At 42.7% G+C, this 9,754-nt stretch overlaps 1 protein-coding gene across 1 annotated transcript; it reads left to right on the forward strand.

Annotated features, from left to right (window-relative positions):
- Nucleotides 1-730: 730 nt before the first annotated feature.
- On the forward strand, nucleotides 731-9,242 carry si:dkeyp-113d7.10 (uncharacterized). The gene is made up of 4 exons (XM_017454446.3): nucleotides 731-1,244; nucleotides 4,729-5,022; nucleotides 7,928-8,188; nucleotides 8,522-9,242. Exons 1-4 carry the CDS (start codon nucleotides 935-937, stop codon nucleotides 8,941-8,943), a joined length of 1,287 nt encoding a protein of 428 aa, XP_017309935.1. The 5' UTR covers nucleotides 731-934; the 3' UTR covers nucleotides 8,944-9,242.
- The last annotated feature ends 512 nt before the right edge of the window (nucleotides 9,243-9,754 follow it).

A 9,754-nucleotide genomic window follows, 5' to 3' on the forward strand; every position in this document is an offset into this window, starting at 1 on the left:
AAGGGGGTTTGCAAACGAAAACAAACCCTTGGTATAATAGGAGCAGTGTTGTGTCTGGAGTTTGGGGGTGTTTGTAGCTGGCTAAAGGAGTAAAATCTTGAGGTAATAAGGATATTATTTCCTGTCCATTAGCATGCGTGGTAGCTTTTAGTGGTCACCAACCCTCTTCTTTGAGATCTACCTTCCTGCAGGTTTCATCTCCAACCAAAATCTAACACCTGTTTTAGCTGATCAGGAGCTTCTTAAGTCAATGATTCGATGGTCAGGTGGCCACCATTATGGTTGGAACTAAAGTCTTCAGGAAGGTAGACCTCCATGAACAGGGTTGGCGACCACTGCACTAGACATAACAGAACCAATATAAGGCAACAAATTACCAGTAGAGACCCACAGGGACCATTAAAACCAATGCAGTTTCCATTATAACCATTACAAATTCTATTCTAGGGTTTCTATTGGTTTTTTTTTTCAGCAGGGACATCACGTGTCCTGAAAAAAATTATACAGTGTAACACTGATTACAAGCACTTACCAAAGATGAATGAATAGATAGATAGATAGATAGATAGATAGATAGATAGATAGATAGATTAATGGATGGACTTTATGGATCCCCAAGGGTAAATGTGGGAAATGAATGAATGACTTTGTCTTAAACCTCATGTTAAGAGGTGGAGGTTACAAACTGCAGCTTTCACAGAGAGTCCAGTATGAGGCCATGTGCACAACACCGAGAAGAACTTTGTACATGTGCGTTGTTGTGTGTCATTACGGTACAATCCCACAGAGGGGTGTGTGTGTGTGTATAGTGCACAGCAGGGAAGGCATCACCGTGTTGTTTCCTCTCTACTGTTTTTTTTTTTTTTAAATTATTGTTGTTTTCCAGAAGAAGAATGAGAGCGGAGCTGCGCGTGCACACGGCGGAGGAGAAAAGATGAACGGCGCGCTGTACATCTCGTTTTTTCAGGGCCAGCTGGAGTCTGCGCTGGAGCAGGTGGTGCAGCTCGCCGTCACCGAGATCACAGACACGGTCGGGGCCAGTCTGAGCTCCATGCTGCTGGAAACGGCCCGAAAGGAGCAGGAGAACCAGCGGCTCAGAACCTCCATCCAGTCCCCGAGACGGGAAGAGGCAGCGCGCGGGGAGAGCGCGGATCCCGAGCCCCAGCATGGCGTCCCCAGGCCCGGCTCTCTCCCCGACCCTCTCCCCGACTCTCTCCGGCACGAGCAGAAAAGACGAGCCGTGGGTAAGAACCTGGCGGAGGTGTTCATGCAGATGTGTTTAAATCTTCAGACCCTCGGCGTGTGTGGGAGGGTCGTGTCGGGTTTAGGAAGAAAAATAAACACTGTGGGGTTTTTGTAAAAACAGAAACTAAAGCGGAAGCAGGGGGAAGGTCACTTAAATATGCACCAGTAATTTACATGCCACGAAGCACCGAGTGTGTGTGCACCATTAACATACACATACACACTAACACACACACACACACACACCAACATATACACACACCAACATATACACACCAACACACTAACACACACACACACACTAATATATACACACTAGCATACACACACATTAACACAAAGAGAAACACACAAAACACAATACAGTGTTGTATTTGAAGCGCTCCAATGTTTCAGAGCCTTGTTTTTGTTTTGATCAGGGTGTTACAGGCTATACACCAACACCTCTGTGTATCTAATACATTGTTTTTGTGACTCATCCTGCACTAATCTTGTGTTCGTCCAGTTAAACGCTACCTAGAGTGTATATGCCCCGCCCCCAGGGGTGTGTCTTGCTCTACAGTAGCAGCTGGTTAGCAGTAAACATGGTCTGTAGGTGTGTTTTCGGCTAGAGTCTGCGTGCGCACACACACACACACACACACACACACACACACACACACTCTATTCAGTTTTGCAACTGAGAATAAATATCTGGAGTTCATTCATGTGGGTGTGGGCGGAGTTTGTGTGAGTTGGTGGTTTTGTGACTTTCCAGATAATTATTTAATTAATTAATTTATTTAAATTTTAACCAAATTGAGGCTGTTCAATGCCGGAAGGTGGTACCAGAGAACTCAGACTGATGGAGAAGGCTCTCCTGGTGAAGGCTCTCCGTCACCATCAGTGACCACATGCACGGCATAACTCCATGTGCACGCGGCGTCTCTGCCCTGGTTAAAGTGAATATGGATTCGAATCATAGCTCTCGGGACGTTTCACCCTCAGGCGTTTGTGTGGGTGAAAACGAATAGTTTTTGGGAGTCTGTAAATGATTAATGATTTATGTAAAGCTATGCATTTCAATGGTTCAGAAATACGAATGTTTCTCAAAACCCTCAAACCTGTGAAACAGCGTAACATGGTTTTATTAGCCTTTTATAAAAACTGCTTTATTGTGACACGCTGGAGTAGAAAATTAGACCGTAGTCCTGTTTGTGTCGTCAGAAAACCTCTGCTGGAAATCATGATTGACGCAGCTGTGGTGGCGTTTCATTTACTGAACACGTGAACACGTGAGTGTGTCTGACGGACGTGTGTTTAGACGGATAAGGTGCTCTTTAGATTTGTTTCTTTTTTTAACTTTCTGAGCTCTAACAGATCTTAGGGTTAATATCCCAGATAAAGTTGCGTTATCAGGGATATAATCACACTGTGATAACGGGTGTGTTGTTTTACTGTGCAGGATAACGCTGTGTTTCTGTCTGGTGTAACAGAATATTGCTGTTTAGGAGAACGGAGTGTTCAGATCATGGGCTACAGCATGCTATTGTCCAGGAGAACCTCACGCTATCTGGGAGAACAGCATGTCACATGACACTGCTTGGCATTAGGATTGTCACGATACCATAAACATATCTTACGATATTACACAAGCCGAAGTATCACGATATCATGCAGTGTTGTGTTAATTTATAATTCCAATGTACAATAAGGTCATGTCACTGTTCAGGGATGATGAAATCGGCCTGCCCAGTTGTTTATTTGACGGGGATTGGCTGGTTAAAAGTGAGCAAAAGAGGCCACACCTCCTGAAAGATTCACTTATTCTTTTTTCTTTTTTTGCTGTAGTAGTGTTTATTGTATTCAGATGTACAGTGCTGTGAAAAGGTATTTGCCCCGATCCTGATTTCTTGTGTGTTTGTTTATATCTCATTCTAAATAGTTTTACATCTTCAAAGGAAATACAACATAAGACAAAGGGAACCCGAGTAAACACACACGACAGTTTTATTATTTTATTGAAGCAAAAAAAAGTTATCCAACACCTATCACCCATGTGAAAAACTAATTGCCCCTTAAACCTAAAATCTGGTTGTGCTACCTTTAGCAGCTACCAAACTCTTCTGATAACTGGAGATCAGTCTCTCAGTCACTTCTAGGATTTACTCCTACGCTTTGGATCGTTGTCTCGCTGCATAATCCAGTTGTGCTCGAGATTCAATTTACGGACTGAAGGACATTCTCCTTTAGGATTTTCTGGTAGAGAGCAGAATTCATGTTTCCATCAATTACTGCAAGTTGCCCAGGCCCTGACGCAGCAGAGCATCCCCACACCATCACACCGCCTCCACCATGCTTCAGCATAGGTATGATGATCTTTTTGTGGAATTCTGTGTTTGGTTTACTCCAGATGTAACGGGACTCCTGTCTTCCAAACCGTTTCACTCTCCACTCATCAGTCCACAGAACATTCTCCCAAAAGGTTTGAGGATCATCGAGGTGTGTTTTGGTGAAATTCAGACGAGTCTTAATGTTCTTCTGGGTTAGCAGTGGTTTCACCTCACCACTCTTCCATGGAGCCGTTTCCCCCAGTGTCTTTCTGATCGTGGAGTCATGAACAGTGACCTTTATTGATGTAAGAGAGGCCTGTAGGTCCTTTGATGTTGTCCTTGGCTCTTCTGTGACTTCCTGGATGAGTCGTTGCTGTGCTCTTGGAGCAATTTTGGAAGGTCGGACACTTCTGAGAAGGTTCACTACTGTGCTGAGTTTTTCCATTTGGAGATCATGGCTCTCGCTGTGGTTCTTTGGAGTCCCAGAGCCTCTGAAATAGCTTTGTAACCCTGCCCCAGACTGATGTACTTCAATCACCTTCTTCCTCATTTCTGGAATTTCTTTCAGCTCTGCCACAGTGTGTTACTGAGTAAGATCTTTTAACCAACTTCCTGCTGCTGGAAAAGTTCTATGTAAGTGTAGATGTGATTGAACAGGGTTTGCAGTGATCAGGTCTGGTCTCCTCCAGCTGAACCCCATTATCAATGCAGTTCCATAGACTATGGGGGCAAATACATTTTCACACAGGCTGAGTTGGTATTGCATAACTTTTTTTTTTATATAAATAACATTATCATTTAAAACTGTATAGAGTGTTTATTCAGGTCGCCTTTGTTTTTATCTTGGATTTAGTTTTAATTTCTGAAACAATTTAGTGAGAGATATACACAAACGCAGAAGAGATCAGGATGGGGGCATATAGTTTTTCTCAGAACTGTATTTACACATGCCGTAGCTGTAACCACACTGCTGAAGATGGCACATTTTTAATCTCTTCTGTTTTAACCTGTACGCTATGTTTCACTTCTCAAAATCTCTCAGCGTCAGAACGTGGAACTCGAGGTTGTGTTTGTGTCTGTTTCCTGTTTACAGCATTTATATTGATCTTTTTATTTCCACTGTCTGGTATCTTACATCTGCGGTGGTTATTGTGTGTGTGTTTTCCTGCAGGTCAGCTAAAGCTGGTGATGGAGCGTGTGCTGGAGTTTGCTGTGTGTGAGCTTAGTAAGATTGTAGAAGACAGCTTCGACGATGTTCTTCTGGAGCTCAGGAAGGCGGAGCGGGAGAGCGAGGAGTTGATGGAGAAGTTACGTGCCGTGAAGGAGGAGAACGGAGCAGGTGACATGAAGATAAACGAGTCTCAGGGGGAGATGGTGGAATCTCCAAACGGCACTGATGTGGTGAAGGTTGAGAAGAGACCGGATGAGGAAGAACCAGGAATGGGACAGACACAGAACACTGACGGTACCTGTTCCTCTCCCACTTCCTGTTTCTCTGTCTTTCTGCTCCTCTGTCTGTCCCACTTTTCATCTGTCTGAGACGTTATTCAGGACGTCTGTGTTCATGCTAGAAGGCGACAAGTCAGTTGTGTCACTTGTAGTCCGTTGCTGTTGTGAGCGTGACGGCCAAAATGTATTCTATAGCACATGATTTAAAATGTATTTAAAATTAACTTAGTACAATGAAAAAGTATAAAATCAAGACTATCTGTAACAGTGTAACTAAAAGGGAGAGCCAGAAGGGAACACAAACATGAGGGAGGTAATGCAGCCAGACACTCCACCATCAACACACCTGGGTGAAGGCAATCTGACCCAGAGGTAGCGTATATAAAGTAAAAAGCAGTGGGCCTAAAACAGAACCTTGTGGAACACCAAACTTTACTTTGGTATATGTGGAGAAGTCTCCATTTACATCTACGAACTGATAACGATCGGTCAGATAAGACCTGAGCCAGGAGAGGACTGTTCCCTTAATACCAACAACATTTTCTAGTCTATCAAGGAGAATAGTGTGATCTATAGTATCAAAAGCTGCACTAAGGTCGAGTAACACAAGCATCGAGACACAACCCTGATCAGAGGCCAGTAGAAGGTCATTTACTACTTTAACTAACGCTGTCTCTGTGCTATGATGAGGTCTAAATCCTGACTGATACATTTCATGAATGTTGTTCCTATGTAAGTACGAGCATAACTGCTTTGCTACAACCTTTTCTAAAATCTTGGAGGTGAAGGGGAGATTTGATATCGGTCTATAGCTGGACAGTTGAGAGGGGTCGAGGTCAGGTTTTTTAATCAGGGGTTTAATAACTGCTAGTTTAAGTGATTTAGGTACACAGCCAGTGCTTAGGGAAGAATTGATTATATTTAGAAGGGGTGCGATTACTTCTGGAATAATCTGTATGAAGAAAGATGTAGGTAAGGGATCTAGTATACAAGTTGATGATTTTTCTGAAGAGATGAATGAAAGTCCGGTCTCTGTAAGGGGAGTAAAACATTCTAATGGTTGATCTGATATTGTTTTATTATCATCTACAGGGTCAATTATAATACTGTTTGGTTTTAATTTAATAATCTGAGTCTTTTTGTCTAATATTTTCTGTTTTGGTAATGAAAACATTAGTGAAATCGTCACTGCTATGTAATGATTGTGATTGTGTGCATGTTTCTGTGGTGGTTTTATTCCTAGTTAATTTTGCTACAGTAATAAGAATCTAGGATTATTTGTTATCTTCTATTCAGGTGGAGAGAGAGACTTTTCTAGCATCACTAAGAGATTTTCTATAGTTCAGGAGGCTCTCCTTGCATGCTGTTTGAAATACTATCAATCTTTTTGACACCACTTGCATTCTAATTGTCGAGTGGTCTGTTTAAAGGTCTGTTTAAAGGTCTGTGTGTGTGTCTGTGTGTGTGTGTGTGTGTTTGTGTGTGTGTGTGTGTGTGTGTGTGTCTGTGTGATGGTTATACCAGGGTGCTAGCTTTTTCTCTCTAATTATTTTTCTTATAAGTGGAGCCACTTTATCTAGTGGGTAGTGGAGTGTTGAGTCTAAACATTCAGTCGTCTGATCGAGTTCTATGGGATCAGACGGTGATCCAATCATAGTTGATGTCTCTGGGAGGTTTTTGATGAAACTCGGTGCGGTAGCTGACGTGAATGAATGTTTTACACGGTAGCGAGGCGAGGTGCAAATATTATGATCAATATATATTTTAAACGAGATCTGAGAGCTTCAGAGTGCAGCAGTGTGACTATATTCTTTATATTTAATCCATATGTTAGTATCAGGTCAAGAGTGTGACCGTCATTATGAGTGGGTCTGATTACATTCTGATGGACACCTACTGAATCTAGAATAGACACCACCGCTGTTCTCAGAGGGTCTTCTGAGTCATCAAAATGAATATTAAAGTCTCCAACAATTAAAGATTTGTCTAAAGAAATGACCTGGTTCCAGATTAAATCTGCAAATTCACCAAGGAATTCAGAACATGGCCCTGCAGGTCTGTAAATAATAATCAGCAGAATTGACTCAGTAGACTTGTTGTTTGTGGTTAAGTGTGTTATACTAGTGTAAAAACCTTCTAAAGAGCTTTTCAGTAGGTTTTTGTCTAGGTGTGTGTGATGAATAGATTATCATTCTAAACGAGTGAGACTCCTCCCCCTCTGCCAGTCAGACGAGGCTGATGTATATGACTGTATCCAGGAGGACGGGCTTCATTCAGTGCTGTGTACTCGTCAGGTTTAATCCATATCTCTGTTAAACACGTTATATTAAACTTCTGATCAGGAACGCTTTCATTAACAAGAAGTGCTTTAGACATAAGAGATTATTTAACATTGGGAATATTTAACAGTGCTAGCTTCAGATCAAAGCTGGCTGTGCAATCAGTATGATCTCATTTTATATTAATTATGTTGCTAGTTATGTTACAAACTTTCTGAATTTATGTTTATCTCGGGGAACAGACACAGTCTCTATATTGTGGAACCAAGGTGAGGACCGCTACAGGCGGTCGGTTTAGCCTGCTTATCTGCTCCCGGGCCTTGGCTCTGGATTGTTCCAGATGAACTAGACCCGTTCTGAGACTGTTCTACGCTGCAAGAAATGAGAGCAGCACTTTCCCGAGTGGGATGGACACCGTCCTGCCCTCACGGGCCAGCCTTGCCCTCAAATCTACTCTAATAAAGCCCACATTATTTGATCAAAATCTCAGTTTTGTAGAGGTTGAGGGTGTGTGTCGGGGGGTGGTACTGCGTGTCAGAGTGTAGTGCAGTGTTTTTAGGTGTGTTATAACATTTTGAAGATTATTTTAATTTGAATGAAATTTCAGTGAAACCTTTCTGCTGGTACGTGTGTGTGTGTTAGACTCCACCCCCGCGGCAGTGATCAGCGTGTCTCAGGATTGGGTTCCGGTGCTGGATCAGGTGTTCGGTCAGAAGTGGTGTGCTGACATTTGGCCCGTTAAATTGGAGCAGCCGTGTCTCCCTTCTGAAGAACCGATTAGGGACGACTTAGAACCACACAGGAATGACGAGAGCCAATCAGATAGGCCGCAGTGGCTGCAGGATGCTGAGGCCCTGACTGTGACCTTTGACCCTCATCAGACCTCAGAGACAAGCATGAAGGGTGAGACACCACAAATAAATAAAGACACACACACACACACACACACACGCAAGCACTATTTAGCACATTTGTAATTACTGCCATTTCTGAGTTATGCGTGACTAATAAACAGATATTAATGGTTAATAACGGGTTAATTAACAGACGATTGCTGATTCCGTCAGTTAACGCTGCATGTTTTAAATAAACCTGAGCGTTATTTTGTGAAGTATGAAAACAAAATAAAAAAAGTTTCTTTAATACAGCTGTTATTGATGAGCGTCGTTAGAAAGGAAGTTAGATGCTGTTCAGTGTCATATGACCCATTACTGCGGCACTGTTTTTTTTCCCTAGGAGATGACGTCCAGTTAAAATCCCCCTCGATGCTCCACCGGCTCCTCACGCTCCCGTCTCAGCTGTTAGACGGCGACGACGAGTCGATGGAGTCTGAGGAGAGTCTGATGAACGCCATCACCTTGCTGCACGGCACTCGGACGCCTCATCACGACACCGCCACAGCGGATGATCACAATGGCGGCGAAGACCCCGAGGACCAGAAGGAGGAGGAGGTCCAGAAAGAAGAAGAAGAAGAAGAAGAAGAAGCCAAGCCGAGGTCTTGCAGAAGTGGGAGGAAGAACCACGCGTGTAAAACCTGCGGCAGGAAGTTCAACCGAGCTCACCTTCTGAAAACGCACCGGCTCACACACAAGGACCCTCGCTCACCGCTCTCCAAACTACACGCCCACACGTGCACGAATTCGGGGAAAAACACATGAGAGGACATGTGCGCGTGAGAGAGAACACGATGTGTTCACACGGAGATTCCAGAAGTTTCCAAAACCAGGCATGTGCTGATATTATACCGTCATATCTCGATCGTTCCCCAGCGTTTTATCACAATATTACAACAGAAATCCAACAACATGGACGCGAACAACAAACTGTGTTCAGTATCATGACGTATTGTTTATTAATGACGATCGGCACACACCTAACATCCTAAACTGAGTGTGTGAAGGTACATCAAACAACGTAACGCGTGCGTGTGTGTGTGTGTGTTTTTATATATATATATATATATATATATATATATATATATATATATATATATATATATATATATAATATATAATATATATATAATATATATATAATATAGCAACAGTTATGTTGCAGGTAAGGAAGTGCTATATTTTGATTTATTTTAAGCATTTAAATATATGACAGAAGAACCAGAGAGAGTTTCATGTTGGAATGAAGGCTCGTCTCTGGTTGTGTTTCCATCCACACATGCAGGTAAAAATTATTTCAGTCATCCAGGGCGGAGTCCCAGATCATATCGTTCAGTGAGTGATGTTTACCTCCACAGAGACGTGTCCCTGTACGCCCCGAACCCTGTGTTCAGGTAAACAGGAGATAAATCACTTGTTTCACTTGTAGTTGTGTTGAGATATCACCACTAAATTTGCTGAAGTCCCACCCACTTTCACAAGAACAGGACATTTGATTGACATTGCATACAGTCAATCACAGAGCTTTTACCAGATCACATCATTGAAGAAGACACGGATCATTCCGGAATTTGTT

This window comes from Ictalurus punctatus, chromosome 24 (assembly GCF_001660625.3).
Source record: "Ictalurus punctatus breed USDA103 chromosome 24, Coco_2.0, whole genome shotgun sequence".
Lineage (NCBI taxonomy): Eukaryota > Metazoa > Chordata > Actinopteri > Siluriformes > Ictaluridae > Ictalurus > Ictalurus punctatus.

Bases quoted from the DNA above. Each gene is read 5' to 3' on its own strand.
- si:dkeyp-113d7.10 (XM_017454446.3), top strand. From the start codon at position 935: ATGAACGGCGCGCTGTACATCTCGTTTTTTCAGGGCCAGCTGGAGTCT. The intron at 5,023-7,927 runs GTACCTGTTCCT...TGTGTGTGTTAG, and splicing joins ACAGACACAGAACACTGACG to ACTCCACCCCCGCGGCAGTG. The intron at 8,189-8,521 runs GTGAGACACCAC...TTTTTTCCCTAG, and splicing joins CTCAGAGACAAGCATGAAGG to GAGATGACGTCCAGTTAAAA.